Raw genomic sequence first — 21,528 nt, 5'->3', positions numbered from 1 at the left:
CCCCCCCCCACCAAAATGACTAATATCAGCAGCGTGCTGGTATAGTGATATGCATGCTTAAATTATGTTTTCAACTGTTCTTAATTTTGTATTTCTTCAGTAAGAAAGTTAATTCTTTTTCTTTTCTTTGCCTCATGCTCTGAGGTCATGCATGAATTTGTAAGAGCTGTTGACAGATAAATCTGAGAAAAGAGAATAATGATATGCGAAAAACAGAGAATATTCGAACTGTATATTATTAAACTATCTGGGAAGGAATGTAAATATTATTAATCATGCTACCTTTGTATGTGGATTAATCATAGGTTTTGTTAAAATTTTATGAAGAAAGTGGTATTTTATTGTGTTGTATTACTAAGCATATTCTTGCTTTGAACGTTTTAGGCAACAGCTGTTTACAAGGTTTCATCCATTGCTGAGCAAAGTGGTGTGCCTGTCATTGCTGATGGAGGAATTGCAAATTCTGGACATATTGTCAAGGCTTTGGTGCTGGGGGCCCCTACTGTTATGATGGGGAGTTTCTTAGGTGGCAGCAACGAGGCTCCTGGGGTTTACGAATATCAGGTTTGTTAGTGATTCATGGAAGTCATTCGATATTACTATGAACAGTTCATTGCTCATGGCAATCAATGATGTTTTCACGTTTCACTTCCATTACGTGTGGTGTGCCACATATTCTTTATTCCCTCTAGATATTAGCTTCAAACACTCTCTCCCATTTGATTCAATTGGATTTCTTTCTCCTTGTCACTCTTATGCTATTGGTAAATTTAAATATTTAAGATTATATAAGCCTTAAATATGGTTTCTCTTTTTCTTTGGATGAATATGTATTTCTTATTACAAGGTATGCTCCACAAAATTTCTGCTTCCAAATGGCTTCCTCTCTTAGGAAAATCCTGTCTTTCGTCATAGATCACTCCCCTTGAAGAGGTAATGAAGTTTCTAGTCTACTTAGGCTGTTCATCAAGCTTCATGATGCTAAGCTGCACTTTTTTTTTTTTTTTAATTGTGGAGGGGGGGGTGGTTGGGAGGAGGTGGCTTCACTTGTTAATGAACTTCACTCTTTGTCCTATTATGTATTTTTCAAACTGGTCCTAGAATCTCTGCTGATATGTCTTTCCTTCATTAGCTTTCATCAACAGTTCAACATTTATAGGTAGTCCCACAACAATATTGTTTTGCACTGTTAGGTCCAATTCAAGTGGGGGAATAAGGAATGGTGGAATCTGGTTCAGATTAAAGTGCTAGAATGAGGAATAACAAGGTTTCCAATGGTAGTGACCAAATAATAGGGAAAAGAATGGGGGTTTTAAATGATTTAAGGTATTTCTAGGGATGGAGATGAATATTATGTTCTATGCTATGGATGAATATACATACAAGTTGATGAATGGTATAATAGCTGAATGTTACAGCTTGTTCTTGGTGTTTCTTGATCACACTCTCCTAAATAATATGCACATATATAGCCCTTTTTAACCTCAACATTTTATCTCTGTTGTTGTTAAAAGAACAGCTTTAAGCTATGGTGCCATCAGTGCAAAGTATAAGAATATCTACAATAACTCTTAAATATGGAGATTCTAGCCTAATTTGGACTCTGAAAAATTCCTTGATTAGTTTCAGAAGCATTAATGACTCTTACGTAGTTTAAAAGATTCTAATCACAGTGCCTAAACTAAATAGACTGAAAATTCTGAATACAATAAGTGTAGGTGGCTTGACAGATTATAAGAAAACACTTGTGACCCAGGGTTGCTTAAATAGATTGTCTGATAGAGGCATGTGGCTGTCTAGCAAAGGTTTGGCTGGACATGGTCCTATTCAAGTCTGTACACAGGCCTATTAGAGGATATAATGTGGCCTATAAGGAACACCATGGTTGGCCCCAAAGGCTGTAATTTTCTGAATTACAGCCATAGTTGTTGAGGCATTGCCTAGGCATCCAAATGCTTTCGTGGGTCCAAGGAGCACCATGCCTTATTTGACGCAAGAAAGGTGACTGCCTTGGTGTGGCCTTATGGCTTTGTGATAGCACGCATGCCTTATATTATATCAGTTTTTTATACTTAACGCGTTTATTACTTTATTTTGATTTATATATTCTTATATATATCCTATGCTTTGTTTATTATATGTTGATCTTTTCATATTAGGTCATTAATAGCATAATTATATCATATAGCTTCGACAAGACTTCTTTGTTGCCTATAAGCATAATTATATAAATAATCAGCTATATTACATATACTGCACGCCTAGACATTGCCTAGGCACCCCTCCGACACCTTGGGTTGCCTAGTTGCCTTGACAACTATGGTTACACTATTATCTGGTGTCAGCTCTTGTGGCTGCACCCTTGCATTGAATGGTCTCTGATGGTGGCCTTTGCAAGATATTGTGTCTATGGCTTCCTTCAGAATGTCGGATACTGAATCTGTTGCAACTTGTACTGACCAGTCTATTACAACATTATCTTGCAAGTTCTTCATGGATTGGTTTTGAATCTACTAGAAAATCTACACCAGTTGCCTCAATGGTTTTGTGGCAATTCACACTCTAGTCCCGTACAATTGGATGCTATATGTATGTACATCCTCTTCCATTCTAGCGTTATATATATATGCCTTTCATATATTGCCTCAACTGTGACATTATTTCTTTTGACTTTTGTGTTGTCAGGGTGGCCGTCTAAAAAGTACAGAGGCATGGGTTCCCTTGAAGCCATGACAAAGGGAAGTGATGCCCGGTACCTGGGGGATAAGTCTAAGCTAAAGGTGGCTCAGGGAGTTCTGTATTGAAGTTTATTCCTTACACGATGCAAGCAGGCAAGCAAGGATTTCAGGATCTTGGTGCATCCTCTGTGCAGTCTGCTCACAACCTTCTGAAGTCTAGGGTGTTCTGTATGTTTGAGGAGCATTTGTTGTTTTTGTACATTTTTTTGGAGGTTACGATTTCTGAGCATAATATAATCTTACTGCCATGAAAATGTTCTTTTATATCTGCATCATATCCCAGTGAAATATTTTCTTCATAGAGGAATGAGGAAGAGGTTTTCAGTCTCAACAGAAGTAATAATATGTATTAAGGAGCCATATTTAATATGTGTAGACTCTGCTTTCTGAAGCACACTCGCCATGTCTGATCAAGCCATAACTTCCAAAACCATTATTGGATTGATCAGATTTTTTTATTGTTGAAAAGCTAACTTACAGATCTACCTTTCTCATGAGCTTCCACAAGTTCCCAGTGAAGGACCTCTCAAAACACACTTGAAGTCACTGCCTCAACACAAACCTTGCAGTCCTCTGCTTGAGCTAATAATTTTCATCTACCTCTTAAAACCTCACTTTTGAGCCTTATATTTCAGCCATTACAGCAACAAATCCCAAAAACTAAAACCCAACCCAAATCTATACTAAAACCTGACCCATATTTAAACAGAGCCTTAAATTGAGCCTGCATTTGCTTCTCTTAGTGGGAGTGATGCTGGCAGATTTACAAACCTGAGAGATTTCACTGTTCAAATATCCCAAATATGAAATCACTTCCAAGTTCTGTTACCGGATTAGTTTCAGAACTAGATCCAAAGAATGTAGAAAATTCAGAATTCAAAAAGCTAGAATCAAACCAAAAATGTATTATCTGCTTGAATTTTTTCTTTTTTTTAGTGAATGCTTAATTCATAAGAGTTCAGCAGGTTCTGGATTTATATATTTGTTTGTTGTTCCTTGGTAGCAGATTTGTATTGTGCAATAACCTTTTCTGTGTTTTGCAGGTGAGGACAGGAGCAGCTTAGGTTGAAGGTGGGGTTCATGATTTGGTATACCATGCCAAAAAAGCGTTCTGAAACCTGAAATCTCAAGCCTGTTAATTCTGGGTAATCAACCCTTGTATGCTTTCTAATTATAATCAATATTTAGAGAAGCAACATCAGATGCAATCCACAATCAAAATGACTAGTATCAGATGCAGTCTAATCCTATGGCGATCGGCAAAGTTGGCTTTCATTACTGAGTTAATGTTTTGTGTTTAGGCCAGGATTTTTCTTACTAGTCTACACATGTTAAAATTTTGCCCGTGATGGCTTAACTTTTCTTCCATTATTGAGATATTTACCTCTTTTAATATGCTCCTTGTACCATATGCCGGTAGATGATTATAATTTTGAAATCTTTTGGAGGAATTTTATATTATTGTTAGCATGGTCACATACCACCATTGACACCGTTACTTAGGCCTCATTACCCTAAAACGTCGAAGTGAATGATAAATTGTGATGCGAGTTTAGGGCCGAGCTCAACTAGAGGAAGTGTTGGTTTAATAGCCCGTGATCACCAGGGAAGGTGCTTTCTTGCTGTTTCAAGCCTTATTTAATTTGATGATCCGTTAGTAGGGGAAGCCTGGTTGGAAGCTATCTTTGAAGACTATAAGGAGATTATCATAGAGAATGATAATAAGAGAATATTCACCTTTCGCAATAGGAAATTTCAACTATTCCTGTAAAGTTGAGGCCTATCATGAAAGACATTATGTATCTTTCTTCCTATTTTGTATCTTGTAATTTTACTTTTGTTACAAGGAAAAATAATAACACTGTTTGACTCATTGGCTTGGAGGACTTTGTTGGTAGCGTGTACTACAGTTTGGCCAGTTTTAATCCATGGAGTTTGAAGATGTGTCATATTAAATTGCATTAGAAATGAACTTGGAACTTGGGTTTAAATGGCATTGAACATAACTTACTATGTGTTCGGTATGCATTCTTTTTTTTCTTTTTTTTTTAATAAGAAAAGAAATAAAGATTAATTAAATAAAAAGAAGAATCTACATTTCTGGTTACAGCCATTCTAAGCTTGTCAGACCAACCTCTAATTGCTAAATTATGAGCTAAACATATGTAGGCTCTATCTTGTTTTAAGAAATTACAAACTTTTTTCATGGATTTGATATCTAAAAGGTGAAACAGCTTCTATGGCCATTTATATACAGAATCACCTTGCATTCAATCTTGTAGCTCAAACAATATGTTCAAAATGTCTATGATTGTGGCTCCCAAAGATCTTTCTTGTTGGTAGGTATGCATTCTTGGTAGGCTACCACACCTACTTCATAATTGGCCCAAGGCTATTGTGAAAATATTGGGAATCAACTACCCACAGGTGAAATCTTAATAAATTAGGACCTCTTCACTAAGTTATCATAAAATGAGGACAAACACATGCCTATTCCTGCACTCGAACTTTAAACATATAACTATATAGTTCATTATCTTTAACCACAATTTAGAGTTTAGGATCCTCTGGAATAGGATGCTTGGAAACCACAAAATGTTGATTTTTTATTTTTATTTTATTTTATGGTTAGCAAAAGAAAAAAAAAAAAATTGAAATAAATAGTAAATCTAAATCTAAATCTCAATCTAAATATTTACTAAGGCTGCATGAGGTATGATTCTTTCGGAATGCATTCCAAGAACACATAGCAAATGCAACCGAAGTTGATTGGATATCCAAAACAATCCGAGCATGGGTTCCAAAAAGATATTGATCCACCGGGATCGCCACCACATTCCTATTTTTCAGGAAGTACGCGCGATTCAAAGGGAGAGCCGATCATCTGCTCGTAGCAGACAAGTCAAAGGACACAGACCGACCCCAACTTTCCTATTTCTCAGTAACTACCTGCATTCCAGGGGCAGGGGGTACGAACTGCCCTAGAAATCGTGATCCTTTCATTTCCTATTCCTCTGGAAGTCAGGAGTTAAAGAGGCAAAGTCAAACACGCCCATTTCCTTTGCGACATAGAAATGCTCCTTCTGCTCATCGATAACTCATCTAGGCGCTTCTGCTAACTCTCCAAAGTTCTTTGACGAGGTACAGGGAAATCTTTTGGGTCGTTGAAGAAGCGGACGAAAAAGTTGAACGTTTTCCATTCAGATTCCAGCAACAGGGGATGGTTTGAAGCTTTTCTTCAAGGTGCACCTCTCGCTCTCTCTAGAGAAGCAATGTTTGATTCCTGTTTTTCTTCCATTCGGTTGAGCAGGATTGAGTTTTTGTAAGGTTGACTAACCTAAATGTAAGGTTTAAGACAAGGGTTGTTGTGATCATCAATGAAACATTGCATCTACTTGACTATAAGAAAATTAAAGCTTTATAAGAATAAAAGTACAATCATGAATCAACAATGTACACAATTCCAATGAACACTTGTGCTCCAATTGTTTCAACCAAAATTATTTTCTAAAAGCTTACTATCATTTGTTAATTCTTCTTTGGGAAAAAGAATGCTAACTGGTCATCTTCCTATGCCCACACACAGTACCCTGTGAAATGACTGCCCTGCCCCCTTACGAAATGAAAATCCCATATTTGTCGATTGTGGATGCCCTGCGCATCCATTATTGGCCCGTGCACTGGAGCCCAGGGATCCCCCTAGGGGTAGCTCTGGCAAGGACCAACACCTCACAATTAAGGGATCACGAGTTCAACTCTCCTTTGGGTCTATCTATCTAAAGAAAAAAAAAAAACTTGTAATATTTATCTTCTGTATTTCATTCATGAAAAAGTAAGGCAACATAAGATTTCTGATCAAAGCCAAAAGCTAAAGTTTGGTCAAAAGTCACACACCTTATTCCACCCCCCTCTTGGTAAAATCTAATACCACCTATACCAAGATGAAAATGCTAACCTCATATAACAGTGAGTCACACATGGAATTAGTTGTGGGCCTGCCAAAAGATATTATGAAGTGGTTTTATTTGAAATGTGAGCCGCGTCCCTCACATATTATGTTAAGTTAGCAAAATATATAAAGGTCCTAAGTGGCAAAGCAATGCACTTCAATATTTATTGTGTTATTCTCAATCCTATACAATTTTCTGTTGCTTTTATCACAGTTTCTGAAAAATATATTTTGTTGAAACAAGCAGAGTTTTAACATCCTGTGTTGATCAAGATGTATGCCTTTGAGTATCAAACTAATGGTTAACAAGAGGCTTAACCATGAAAGTACTTTCCACAAGGTTCTGTTTAGTTATTGTACTTCTTTCTGTTCTCACTCCATTGTCTTGACCCTTGACCCAAATGTTGCACAACAAATTAATTCACTTTTGAGGCCACATGGAGGCTGGTTTACTTCTTAGAGTTTTTTTTTCTTTCTCAAGACAAAATAATTTCTCATTAGAAATATACATTTTATAATTTCCAAATAAACTTTATTTCATGAGTTGATTGATTTAGTGACTAAGAAAGCTTGCTGCCATGATTAGATTAAACACCTACTTTTTTAGCCTTTTTTGAATTTTCTGCATTATTTATTGCGGCATGTTAGTTTTCTAAACTAATATCTGATTTGTGGTGGCTGTCGGAAATCATTTGGACAACTTTGGGCTTTAACCTACATACATCAAGTGGCTTTTCCATTGCTGTCCTGTATCACAACTTTCATTGTTACCTGGTATGATAGAATAGGCTTTAGGCTGGAATTGCTACTAGGGTTAACTGACAAATATACATGCCGTAGAGTTTTAAAAGTTGTCTTGCATTACCTGTATCATATCGTAGGACTGATAAAGTATAACCAGCATCATAAGAATGTGGTTACCACATATAACAAATGAATTTGTATATGATTATATCAGATGGATTGGAACGAGTCACTTAACTTGGTAAATGGCTTAATCCAGTTATTGATTTTATAGATAAAGTTAGTTTAAATGTGGTTAGTTGCAATGTTGTGTCACGAAAATTTTTCCTCCCACATTCGATAATCTTCAAGTTGGAAATCAATGCTTTGGCAAGTTTGCTTGCAGAAAGGTAGTTAGTCAATATTTGACAGTTTTATGCAAAGTTTAATTATGTAGCTACTGTTGTTTCTATGGTTACATTATTTGTAACTTTGTTTATCAATATAATATTTTGAAAGTTTAGTTTTTTTTTTCCCATTTTTTTTTGGGGGGGTGGGGGGAGGATTTTTTAAGCAAGCTGGGTAGCCTACACCCCGTCACAAAAATTTCTATTCATTTTTTTCTCTCCTCAAAAGAATTGATTAAAAAAAAAAAAATCATGAGTAGGTATAGGCTACAGCACTTGTTCAGAGAGACTTTTACCCTTTCTATTTGTTTTGTATAGAAATTTATTACAATGCATAACTTTTTGTTCTTTTGAAGTTATGCCTTGCATTTGGCTCCAACATGTTAATTATAAAATACTGATTGATTTATTACTAAGTTTCTATTCTCTTAATTGATGTTCTTAATTGAATATGGACTAAATCATATATAAGTATACAACTGCAACTTCTTTCAATTCTTCTCTTTTTATCAACAATTTTCCAAATCTCTTGCTCTTTATATATTTTTAAGTAGTTTTTCTGTGCTATTTGTTCATTAGCAGGTTTCAACTACATCTAAAGCGAGAGACTCCAATATTGGGCCAAGTCTTTGCATAATACATAAGATGGAAATAATTGGTATTTAGAAGCCAGAGTTCCTGCGACATTTTTGCAAATGGATCTACTTTAAGTGAAAAAACGGTAAATTTGGTAGGATTTGTATTAGACCTGCCTGAGCTAAGTCACCAAATTACAAGCAGAAGAAAAGAAAAATTGCAAACATGGATGCTTTTGAAGAATCAAAGAATGATATAAATATGTGGACTTTATTTTTCAAGTCTTCTACAACCATCTTCCTGCACGGGTTTTCTGCTTCTTCACACTTGTTTATGCTGTTAGTTTTGTCCATTTTCTGGGTTCGCAAGAAACACACTGTGCCTACCCTTGAAAATTCAAAACAAATATTGAAGAACACATACTTTTTATATTATTGGTCCTCTCTTTTGTCTTGCCTTGGACTATCATTTGGTGATCTTCTCCTATCTGTTTTAAACTACTTCTCTGGGTATAAACATGGTTGGACTGATCTAAAGTTTTTTGCTGAGTTGGATTTTGCATTTAAAACACTTACTTGGTTTGTGATCTCCGTTTACTTGCACGTTCAGTTCTCTCATTCAAGTGAGCGTAGGTTCCCCATTTTATTAAGGATTTGGTGGGCCTTTTACTTCTTAATGTCATGTTCCTATCTTGTTATACATCTTGGTTTGTATTGGAAATGCTCATCCTTGCCGTTTCTGCTATGGGTCTCCGATGGTATGTCTATTTTTTCTGGTTTTCTCTTTTGTTATGTTGGATTGTTTGTCAAAGGGAGAGAAGACAGAGATCTTCATCTTGTGGAGCCTCTTTTGAAAACTAGTTCCAATCAAAGCAATGGTGACAATGAGAAAGGATTAAGTCTCAGTGGAGATGGTGTAACTCCTTATGCAAATGCCAATCTTCTTAGTATATTTACTTTTGCTTGGATGGGCCCTTTGCTTTCACTCGGGTATAGTAAAATACTAGACCTTGAAGATGTTCCTCAACTTGACAATTATGATAGTGCCAAAGTGGTGTTTGCTGATTTTAGAAATAAACTTGAATATGATGGTAATGGCAGTGTTAACGATGGTAAAGTAAGCACACCCAAGCTGGTAAAGGCATTGATTCTCTCAACATGGAAAGAAATTTTATGGACAACTTTATTTTCCATTATATGCACATTGGCTTCTTATGTTGGACCATACTTTATTGGCGCATTTGTTCAGTATTTCAATAGCAAAACTCACCAGACAAAATATAAATTCTATGCCTTAGTATTTATTTTCTTTCTTTCAAAGTTCATAAGGTGCATCTCAGAGAGGCATTTGTTCTTTCAATTGCGAGTGATATCAATTAAGGTTCGTGCTGCCTTGTTCACAATAATCTATAAGAAGGGTCTTAGTCTTTCAAGCCAATCAAAGCAAGGCCACAGTAGTGGGAAGAATGCTAATTTATTGAGTGTTGATGTTGAGAGGACTGGCCTTTTTAGTTGGCACTTGCACAATATATGGAGGGTGCCTGTTCAGGTTGTTCTAGCATTATTGATTTTGTACAGCAAAATTGGGCTTGCTTCACTTGTAGCTTTTGTTTCCACAATAATTTTGTTGTTAGCAAATGTACCACTAGGAAAACTACAGGAGAAATTTCAAGGGGAATTGATGGATTCGAAGGATCAACGGATGAAGGTGACATCTGAGGCTCTAAAGAATATGAGGATTCTCAAGCTCCAGGGATGGGATATGAAGTTTTTGGCAAAAATAATTGAGCTCAGAAACTTTGAAACAAGAAGATTAAAAAAATTACTTTATTCATCAGCTATAATTGCCTTTGTCTACCTGTCTGCTCCTATGTTTATATCTATGGTAACTTTTGGGTTTTGTGTGCTGGTAGGAATTCCGTTAGATTCGGGGAAGATTCTAACCGCACTTGCTACATTTAATATATTGCAAGGGACCATTTATAATCTCCCAGACCTAATCTATATGGTAGTTCAAACTAAAGTTTCCCTTGATAGAATAACTTCATTCCTCTGTCTCGATGATCTTCATCCAAATATAGCATATAAGCTTTCGAGAGATAGTGTCAAGGTTGCAATTGACGTAGTCAAGGGGAATTTCTCTTGGGAACTTCATTCCCCTATTCTCACATTGAAAGACATCAATTTCCGAGTGTGCCATGGTATGAAAGTGGCTGTTTGTGGTTTTGTTGGGTCAGGAAAGTCAAGCCTACTTTCATGCATATTAGGAGAAATGCCGAGGATATCTGGAGCCATTAATTTGAATGGGACGAAGGCCTACGTTGCACAATCACCTTGGATACAAAGTGGCAAGATAGTAGACAATATATTGTTTGGTAAGGAGATGGATAAAAAAAGGTACAATATGATCCTAGAAGCATGTTCATTAAAGAAGGACTTAGAATTGTTTGCATTTGGGGACCAAACTATTATAGGGGAGAGGGGGATCAACTTAAGTGGTGGGCAGAAACAAAGAATTCAGATTGCACGTGCTTTGTATCATGATGCTGATATTTATCTGCTTGATGATCCTTTTAGTGCTATGGATGCTCACACAGGAACTCATCTATTTAAGGTAATTTCTCTTTGACCCATACTTCTGAAGCTTTCCTTGATGAAATTGACTTGAATATATTTCATTGCTTACAACACTTTTATATAGCAGAAAACTGAATTTCATTAAAAAAATTAATCTAAGAAGAATAAGATTATGGTTTATTGAACAAATAAGACACGTATATGCTTGATATTGAGCAATGAATGTTCTTGCATAAAACATATAGTTTGATGTTATTATTATGAAAATGAAATTATATCAATAATCATATAATTATTTGGCTCTTTTGAAGTAGCTAGAGATTATTTTTAAATGTCTAAATGTGAAAATTTGGATTGTTGTGACAGGAATGTTTACTAGGCATTTTGGGTTCAAAAACAGTAATTTATGTTACCCACCAAATAGAGTTTTTATCTTTTGCTGATCTTATCCTGGTGAGAATAGGTCATATTTCTTTCTAGACTTTAATTATGTTAAACTAGTTTGAGAGTGATTATATAACCTCTCTTGTTTGCAGGTTATGAGAGGTGGACGGATTACACAAGCAGGAAAGTATGAAGAAATTCATCATTCAGGAACTGACTTTATGGAATTAGTAGGTTCACATAAGAAAGGTTTGACAGTAGTTAATTCTATCGATCGTCAAGTTACTTTAGATAATTCAATTACCAGTGAAGAAGATGGTAATCTTTTAGGTAGCGATAAACCTATTGAAGATGACGAGGAAAGGGAACCCAAAAATTGCAAAGTGGAAAAACAGGTTCATTTAGAAGGGCAGCTTGTCCAAGAAGAAAAGAGAGAAAAGGGTAGAGTTGGCCTTTCAGTCTATTGGAAGTATGTTACTGCTACATATAAAGGGGCTTTTGTACCATTGATATTGCTGGCACAAATTTCTTTTCAGTGTCTCTTAATAGCTAGTAATTACTGGATGGTGTGGGCGACTCCCATTTCTGAGGATGCAGGGCCTCATGTTAGAGGAGCCACTCTTATCTTCGTTTATGTTGCTTTGACTCTTGGAAGCTCTCTTTGTGTCCTTATAAGGTCCATGCTCATTGCAACTGTTGGATACAAGACAGCCACTTTGTTTTTCAACAAAATGCATTTGTGCATTTTTCGTGCTCCCATGTCATTTTTCGATTCTACTCCGAGTGGAAGAATTCTGAATCGGGTTAGTAAGTATGATTAGTTACACATGTGATCGATCTACATGATTTTGTTCAACTACCATAAATTTAAATTGAAACGAATTCTATTTTTGTAAACAGGCATCTATAGATCAAAGTGCACTTGATAAATCTATTCCAAATCAATTTGAAGAATTTCTTATGTCACTCGTAGGATTTTTGGGAACTGCTATAGTACTGTCACAAGTTACGTGGCAAATGTTAATACTTTTTATTCCGATGAGTGTGGCATGCATCTGGTACCAGGTAATTCTATAATCATTTCCAATCTTTGATTGCCATATTTTTCCCATGGTTAATAGGCCATAATACAGGTTGGTTCATGCTTTGTTTGATTCTTTAAATACTGAATTTACTTCGTTCACACGAATGAAAGTTGATTTAGTGGTTGATGCATATATGTTTGGGTGTGAAAGTAGTGACTTAAACTTTAACATTCTTCTTATATTTTTAAAGAATATATGCAAGAAATCTAGTTTCCCAATCATTTTTTTTCCATGTAAACTAATAAAATTTATAGACTTTTATATACTAAAATTGCATGAGAAGAAAGGATCAAACAAGACCAATGTTATTAAAATGCAAAGTGCTTCTAAAGCAACATGGTTATGCTTTGATGTGCATAAAGTATTTTAGTTTTGTTTGGAAAAAAATATTGGCTATGTAGGTACTTTGTCGGTTGGAACCCATATTAAAAATTGGATAATATTTGACAAAGTCAACGAATAGTAAGTTAGTAAATAATTTCTCAGTTTTGCACTAGTTAAATAATTAAATAGAAGAAAGTTGAAGAATTCTCTTTTACTCCTATATTTGGCCTTTATTTACTCGAACTCCCTTACTCCAAACTTCTTCTCTAATTCCCCAGAAGAAGTAGACTTCCACCTCTCTTTCTCCTTTAATAATTCAACATTCATAAGTTAACCCTCACCTCTTATAATAGTTCCCTCCAACAGCACCTTCACCCGCAATACCCTCCCTTGCCCTATGCACCACCTTTTCCATTGGTTCCACTATGATACCACTTAGGCTATGTTTGGATGTCAGGAAAAGAAAAAGTAAAAAAAAAATTGAATTTGAGGGGAGAGATAGACATAAAATCAATGATTGTTTCATTATATTTTGTGTATATATATTTTTTAACTATTTCCTTTTCTTTTCTTGATATCCAAACATAGCCTTATTAAGGTTAGCATGTGGTATTGTCGCATTCTCCTTGTTCCACTTTGTTCTATTCATCGAGGACACCATAAGTTGCCACGGGCTTTTTTGGAATCTAATCTTTATTCTTGCACCTTTGAGAGGTTCATACGAGGTAGATAGCTAGAGGCTCTTCAATCCATTATGCTTCTTTTGAAATTGATTTTTCTAACAATCATTCCATCACATTCTTTCCATTTTTTTTTTTTTAAAGTGGAAAGTATATTCTCCAAAGCACCATGGTGGCTTGAAGTCACATTGTATTTGTATGAGGAAGGTAGAAAGTTGTGTAGCTCAGTTTGCAAGGGAGTGTGCCTAAATCAACATGCATCTTGAGTTCGACTACCTTTACCCCTTTGGGGCCAAGCCCATGGTTTTTATAGTTCTCATTGGAGCTAGTGCTGAGCCGACTTTTGTATGTGGAAGTATGTATACATGTGAGTAATGGTAAAGCTTGTGGCAAAAAGGTTGTTGCCATAGATGATGATGCGGGTACTCTTAAGTGGATTTTGGCAATCTTGCTGAACCACGTTAAATTTCTGGCATTGTGTGATTGTTTGCTTGGGTTCTTCCTTGTGGTTACACATTTGTTTTCGATAAAGAATTAGAGTAGACAACCACAAAATTGTCAAATTAACTGTGGCCGACGGTTTGTCCCACCCTACCCCCTGATAAAGTCCCACCAAAACTGGTGCTGAACAACGAGCAATCAAGGCGGAGAGAAGGTGATCCGCGGGCAGGGTAGGACCCTAGGTGCCGATGCAATGTAGCACATGCATGCTTGACCACAAGGTGACACCCATAGGCGCAGTTATGGAAGCACCCGCACCGCAACCGCCCTCCATCTCCTTTTCCTTCCTCTGCTCGATTGTTCCCGTTACAGCTGAATCCTAAAAATCACGAACTCCAAACGGGAGAAAGGAAGCATCTTTTCACTTGAAATGAGAACTTGAACTTAAAAAGAACATTAACAATGGGAAGATGCTCCACCAAAGTTGACGCATTTGACAACTGATACTCATTCTCTTCGCCGTCTACCCCTCCTACTCCTTTAGCTCCCTCTTTGGAGCGTCCTTACACAGAACAACCAAACACCTTGCACTTTACTATTTGGTTTGTCACCCCCACCAACATATGGGACCCACTTAAAAAACTCTCCCACCCACACCTCACTCTAAACAAATGAGGCCTTAGCATGTGTGTGGGAGGGGATATTGGACAAGCGTTGTTGGAGGAGACTGTTACAAGGGGTAAGTTTGGGATTTGAATTACTCAAGGGTAAAGAGAGGTGAAAGTTCAGTTTTTTGGGAGAACCCAAAAAATAGTTTGGGGTGAGTTTGAGTGAGTATCGGCCATGTATTGGGAGTGAGAAAATTTTCCTAGATAATTTTAAATAATACATTAGTAAGTATTAAATTAATAATAATGATAAATAATTCTCCGTAACTAAATATTAAGGTTTGAAGGAAGATATCCATTGCCAAGACTTTTTTGTTGGTAGTTTAATAATTTGGGGTCATATGGAAGATTGTTGGATTGTTATTCCTTAATTGGATTAGTCATGCGTCAAGTTTCCGACTTAGTTTCTGTTGTAGGGCAAAACATGCTTGGACTTTCAACCTTGTGTTTTCAATTACTGAACTTGAGCTACCCAAAGTTGTGAAAGTTGTGTTCTTAACAAATTAGGGCTCGAATTTGTTAGATGAATAGGTGGTTACATAGAAAACCTACAAGTTTGAGCCCCAATGAAACTACCATATGGTAGATATTTGGATGTGTCATTATATACATAATATATAGGGAAAACAAAGTCTATTTGCGAGTGTAGTGTACACTTGCGCTCTCTCAAGTCTATCTCTCTCCTTCCCCCATGAAATAACATATCTACCCTTCTATTGTAGGAGGAGATAGACTCAAGGAGTGCTAGTGTATGCTACTCTCTAGACACAGAATTGCTTATATATATATATGTTTCAAAGAGGAAAGAGTGCTATCCGTCTGTGCTCTCTACATGCAGACACATGATGTTGTGGAAAGACGCCTTGCCCCTTTAGTTTTTATAGCGTCTTGTGTCTGGGCTTAGAAAGCACAGACGGTTAGCATTCTTTCTCCCATATTTCAATCATAATCTAATGAATAGAAATATTAACCATTCAAAAGATGGTGTCACCATCAAACATCTAAATGTAAGTAGTTAATGCTAAGAAATCCCTAATAAAAAAAAAAATCCTATATCACACTATACATTCATCACACATTTTTCTTACAGTATTCTAATTTTTTTTTTTTTATGAACCTTGTCTTGAAGCAATACTACATGTCTACAGCACGAGAACTAACACGATTATCCGGAGTATGCCAGGCTCCAATTGTACAACATTTTACTGAATCCATTTTAGGTTCAACCACAATTAGATGCTTTGATCAAGAACAGAGGTTTATAGACACAAACCTTAAGTTGGTGGATATGTATTCTCGGCCCAAATTTCATTTCTCCAGTGCGATGGAATGGTTATGCTTTCGCATGGATATGCTAGCATCAGCCACATATGCCATCTTTTTGATTTTCTTAATCTCAACGCCAAAGGGAGTACTCAATCCTGGTAAAACTTGAACTTAAGATCTTATAAAATTATCCTTTAGGGTCACCATATTCTATTTTTCACATGAAAGCATGATTTTGAATTTATTTTGTTTTCTTTTCTCTATTGAAGGTGTTGCAGGTTTAGCAGTCACATATGGGCTTGATTTCAGTATGTATGGGGTCGTATGGGATCTTACCATGCTTGAGAATGAAATTATATCTTTTGAGAGAATACTGCAGTATGCCTACATCCCTAGTGAACCTCCTTTATTGGTAGAAGAAAATAGGATAAGTCATGGATGGCCATCAGAAGGGAAAGTTGATATTGTTGATCTACAAGTAATGCCCAATATAGATTTCTAGAGTCTTTATCTCCTTACTTATTTCCTCATTTTTTGGAATATGCCTTTGAAACCTAATTTTTTAAGATGGTTCTTCCTACTCTTTGGAATTCTATATAGCTTCATGATTTGATAATTTAATATGTATGTAGGTCCGGTATGCCCCACACCTTCCTCTTGTCTTGCGAGGTCTTACATGTACTTTCCCCGGAAGGATGAAGATTGGCATTGTTGGGCGAACAGGAAGTGGTAAATCAACTCTTGTACAGGCTCTCTTCCGTATGCTTGAACCAGAATTTGGTCAGATTTGGATAGATGGTATTAACATCTCTAAGATTGGCCTTCATGACTTGCGATCTAGTTTGAGTATCATCCCGCAAGACCCCATAATGTTTGAGGGGACTCTTAGAATCAATCTTGACCCACTTGAAGAGTACACTGATGAACAGATATGGGAGGTGGGTTTTTTCATTTGATGAATAATATCTAATTTCTAACAATCATAGAATGGAAATATCTCCTACTTACTAATGATTCACATACCAAACAAATATGTTGTAGTTAACTTGTTGGGAAATGTATCTCTGTGAACTCTATTCTCATGCTTTTCTTTTCTAATTTATTTTTTAAAATTTTAAAATTCTTTTGGCTGATATATTGGAATCATTTCATTGGATGTAATGGATTATCTTTAAGGCCTATAAGATTCTCTTAGTTACGATCTGGGATGTGTTCTATTTTTTATTTCCACTTGGCATCCCTTGATTGTTCATTTCATCTTTAAAAATTAATTTTATGTCATATTGAATAATCAAGCAAGGTGTTAACTTACATGGATTTTTTTTTTTTTTTTTTTGTTGTTTTAGGCTTTAAATAAATGCCAGCTTAGTGATGAAGTTAAAAAGAAGGAAGGGAAGCTTGATTCTGCAGGTAGGATTGTTCTCATGGACTCTGTATCGAAGTTTCTCAACATCAATTTATTCATGAATCAGGACATTATTTTTATGATATTTCAAACTTCTAGAGCATAACCCAATCTCCCTCCCCCTAATGCCTTTTTAGACAAGAAGTAGGGGAAGAAAAGTTAATGAAAATAAGATCCTAAATGGCTAATCCATTTACATATGTTGTCTGTCATAGTGACTGAGAATGGAGAGAATTGGAGCATGGGTCAGAGGCAACTAATATGTTTAGGGCGTGTATTACTCAAGAGGAGCAAAGTGTTAGTACTCGATGAAGCTACTGCATCTGTGGATACCATGACTGACTATCTAATTCAACAAACCATTAATCAAGAATTCTCAAGGTCTACTGTCATCACAATTGCACATAGGATAACATCAATTCTTGCTGTTGATCGGGTCCTCCTTCTCGATAATGGTTAGTAGCTAGTGAGTGATATACAAAAATTATATGGGTTGAGTTTGGTAATATGCCTTCTCATCATTTTCTAGCGCTTGTCTGATCAGATTAACATGTTTTCTTGTCTTAAACAGGCCATATATTGGAATATGATTCCCCAACCAAATTGTTAGAGAACAAGACATCGTCATTTGCAAAGCTTGTTAAGGAGTATACTCAAAGATTTAGTTCATAGTTTTTGAAAAGCTAAGTAAGTGATTTTGAAATTTCAAAGTATATAGGCTGCATTAAAGGGGGTACATTTCTATTTTGCGATTGAGGTTGCCCATAATCATTTGAGTTGGCTTTCTCATTCAGTTGAAATATTGGGGGTAGATATTAATATGAGATGGTTAAAAAATGAAATATTTTTCTTCATTCTTGTCTATAAATATTATGAAAGTACCACCACAATATCCACCACATGCCACATTGAATTAAGCTGAAAATTTGTGGACAAGTAGAGCTCTAGGTCTCATGCTCACATGTCAATTCTTACCCAAAATAGAGTTGTTCAAGTGGAAAAATAAATCTTGAAATTCAATATAATGTAATTTAAAAAAGTAAAAAAGGTGAAACAGCTGAAAATGCAAGTGAATCTTCCAACACATGGGGGCATATTCTTGAATCTGAGTTTAACATTTTCCATGTGGCCACCCTAGACCCTTTTTCTATAAATATCACTATAGTAAGGTTTGGGTCTCCTCTTTGAATGCACTTTTCTTAGTCATCTTATCTTGTTTTCATTTACAATTACACCCACTAAAACAATAACGTATGATATGCAATGCATAGTCCAAAATGCTATGGATTTTGTTATAGATAGAGTTGGACAGAGGGCTTAGCAGGGAAGCGTAATTCCATTACCCGACCTTACCTACCTGTATAGTGAGGCCTACTTGTCTAAAAAAATATAGGTTTCGTGTGATTGTAAAGGTCATACAAAAACAAGTGCAAGTCCAATGGGTTTACACCCAATTGCCAACAATTACCACTAACAAGCCAACAACAATGGAGAGATTCCTCAGTCTCAAACAAAAACAAACTTTGAAGTGTTTACAAAAATCTTAGCAGTCAACATACAATTAATGAAGCTTAATATTAAACCTCTAAGAAAGATTGTATACAAAATAAAGAACACAATGAATGGTTTTCACAATATAGGCACTAGTGGAACAATAGGATGTTAAATTTATAGCACAAAGTCTTGCCAAAAGGACCCAGCCTTGTCCTTTAATAACACTTTGAAGGGCTCAAAAATCCTGTCAAATTCACTCTCTAACAGACAAATGACGGCCCAATCGGTCGGTTGTACCAACCAGTCAGATGCTTCCAAGTAGTTGTTGATGAATCAAAGCTGATTTTAGACCATTGGTGGTGATCGACTGGTGGACGAGCACATGCCGCTTGTAGTCCGCCTGGGCAAGTAGCTCTCGAGTCCTTTCAACCAATGGGGAATAGGTCGGCTGGTTTCTCAGAACGATGGACTCTTGAGCTCTCGGGAACACTGATCGGTTGGAACTTATAGGTCAGTTGCTTCAGCCAGCAACGCAAAAAGGACTATGTAGAGATGGGATTTTCGACTTCATTAATATTAACGAATGTAAGTATTCTTACTCAAAAACCACTTAAGCATGTCAAGGTCATCCCGAGGCAAGGTATAAGAAACTAAGTTAATCTATGCCAGTAGGGTACATACTAGGTCTTTTGGTGTCCTAAGTGTCTAAATTTGAGAATCACCTTACATAGGATTTTACAAGAGATATACAAATTACAATATGGAAAATCCTAAATCTAGCGATGTCTCTAACATGGTCCTTGATGAATAAATCCCTAAAGCTGTTTGCTAAACATCTTCAAGAGCTTGGACTTGCACGAGGCTCATAATGGTGGTTGAGTTATCACTTGCTGCCTTAAATGGACTTCTAGAAGAGTTCACAGTTGCATTTGAAGAAGTCTCTTGATGCCTTGAACTGAACTTAAGGGTTCATGATAAACCTTGATTTTCCCCTTGAGGCCTCATATGGAAGGGCAAGATCAAAACAATGACTTAACCATCCATGAGAAAAACCATTTTGCATACTATGAGACTTGAGAGAGAGAGATTAGATATGCTATAATCTTTTTCATCATTAACACAAGTGAGAAATCACCAAAAACAATCATAAATATGCCATGCCTCAACAAAACAAAAACATCGTAATTGACTGGTTGGGAAATTTATCTCGATGAACTCATTTATCATTATCTTTTCTCTATTTTTTTTTGTTCGGTTTTTGAGATCCATTTTATGGAGTTATTTAAATCATTTCATTGGTTTTGAATGTGCTATTTATGCTGCCATTTTTTTCGTTTCTACTTGGAACCTCTTGCTTGTTCATTTTCATCTTTTGCTTAGCTCATGTTTGACAATCAATTTTATGCAACCTTGAATAATCAATCAAGGTGGTAAATTGACATGAACATTTTGTTGTTTTAGGTTTTAGATGGATACTAGCTTATTGATGTGTGAGAAATAATGAAGCAAAGCTGGACTTTACATGTTGGTTTCTTATCATATTCACTCTATATCAAAGTTTTTAAACGGCAATTTTTCCATGCCCAAGTGCACTATTTTATGATATATCAAACTTTTAGTGCACAACCTAACCTTCTTGATCCCAAGACCTTTTCTGATAAGTAGGAAGAAAACATAAAGGCAGTACGATCCTAAATTGCTACCCCATTTTCGTATGGTGGTTGTCATAGATGCTGAGAATGGAGAAAATTGGAGCATGCGTCAACGGAAGCTAATCTATTTAGGGTGGATAACTGGATATTACTCAAGAGGAGCAAAGTTGTACTACTCGATGAAGTTACTGCTTTGATGGATACTAACACTATAATTCAGCAGATTCTTAGTTCTCAAGGTCTATTTTTGTCACAATCGCATATAGGATAAAATCAAATCTTGATATCAATATGGTATTCCTTCTCGATTATGAATAGTAGCTAGTAATTAGTACAAGTCAATCAAAGGGTATTGAGTTTGGTAATAAGTCTTATCATCATTTTTTTGTGCTTGCATAATCAGGTTGACATGCTTTATTGTCTTAAGAAGACCTTGTATTGGAATATGATTTCCTGCCAAATTGCTCGAGATCATGTCTTGTTAAGTAGTATTTTCATAATATTTAGTTCATAATTTTTGAAAGGGTAAATAAGTGAGTTTCGAATGTTTGAAGTAAATAGGCTGCATTAGATTGAGGTGCATTTATAGGGAGATCGAGTCTGCCTATAATCATTTGAGTTTGCATTGTCATTAGGTTGAAGTATAAGAGGTAGAAAAGAAGATGAAAAGGTGAAAAGAAATCATTCTCTTCATGCATGTATAAACCTTGGGAGAAGTTTTAGAAGTCCAGTGGCATATGTAGACTGCCACAAATATTACCAAGTGGCACATTACATGAAGCTAGGAGAGATGAGGATGTTGAGATGGATGTGCGGAAAAACTAAGAGAGATAGAGTAAGGAATAATTGGGTTAGAGCTGATTTGGGAGTTGCACCGATTCAGGACAAGTTTTGAGAATGTCGTCCAAGGTGGTATGGTCATGTTCAACAGAGGCATTGGGATGCCCCAGTAAAGATGAATGATTAGATCCAGATGGAAGGTGCTAAAAGAGCTAGGGGCAGGCCTAAATGATCATAGATGATATGATAAGGAAAGACATGAAGAAGCTTAGTTTGGACTCCAGTATGATTACTAATAGAGCTGTTTGGAGGCAAAGATCTTTGGAGCTGATTACATGTAGGGTTGATGTTCCTGTGTGTGTTTGTTTGTTTTGTTTTTT

General features: G+C 36.1%; 1 protein-coding gene and 1 long non-coding RNA gene across 7 annotated transcripts in view; both read left to right on the top strand.

The window, feature by feature from the left end:
* Positions 1-6: 6 nt before the first annotated feature.
* LOC122059522 lies at positions 7-4,214 on the top strand. Its single transcript, XR_006134071.1, has 2 exons — positions 7-564; positions 2,686-4,214. It is a non-coding gene; the product is annotated as an uncharacterized LOC122059522 (long non-coding RNA).
* A 1,113-nt stretch (positions 4,215-5,327) lies between these two features.
* LOC122059521 (ABC transporter C family member 3-like) overlaps positions 5,328-21,528 on the top strand; it is a 25,387-nt gene continuing 9,186 nt past the window's right edge. The window contains exons 1-11 of one of the 6 annotated variants that reach the window (XM_042622344.1): positions 5,328-5,981; positions 8,400-11,006; positions 11,336-11,422; positions 11,506-12,156; positions 12,254-12,418; positions 15,735-15,975; positions 16,087-16,295; positions 16,450-16,755; positions 17,164-17,227; positions 17,438-17,677; positions 17,794-17,909. In XM_042622344.1, coding sequence (XP_042478278.1) covers positions 8,619-11,006; positions 11,336-11,422; positions 11,506-12,156; positions 12,254-12,418; positions 15,735-15,975; positions 16,087-16,295; positions 16,450-16,755; positions 17,164-17,227; positions 17,438-17,677; positions 17,794-17,894 — 4,452 coding nt within the window. In that variant the 5' untranslated portion in view covers positions 5,328-5,981; positions 8,400-8,618 and the 3' untranslated portion in view covers positions 17,895-17,909. Of the gene's footprint in view, positions 5,982-8,399; positions 11,007-11,335; positions 11,423-11,505; positions 12,165-12,253; positions 12,419-15,680; positions 15,976-16,086; positions 16,296-16,449; positions 16,756-17,163; positions 17,228-17,437; positions 17,678-17,793; positions 17,910-21,528 lie in introns of those variants that run through there. The other 5 variants (XM_042622343.1, XM_042622342.1, XM_042622345.1 and 2 more) reach the window with 5 other exon arrangements.

This window comes from Macadamia integrifolia, chromosome 13, assembly GCF_013358625.1.
Source record: "Macadamia integrifolia cultivar HAES 741 chromosome 13, SCU_Mint_v3, whole genome shotgun sequence".
In the NCBI taxonomy this organism is placed as follows: Eukaryota; Viridiplantae; Streptophyta; class Magnoliopsida; order Proteales; family Proteaceae; genus Macadamia; species Macadamia integrifolia.
The sequence above is the reverse complement of the archived record's forward strand: the minus strand, read 5'-3'. Positions and strand labels throughout refer to the sequence as shown.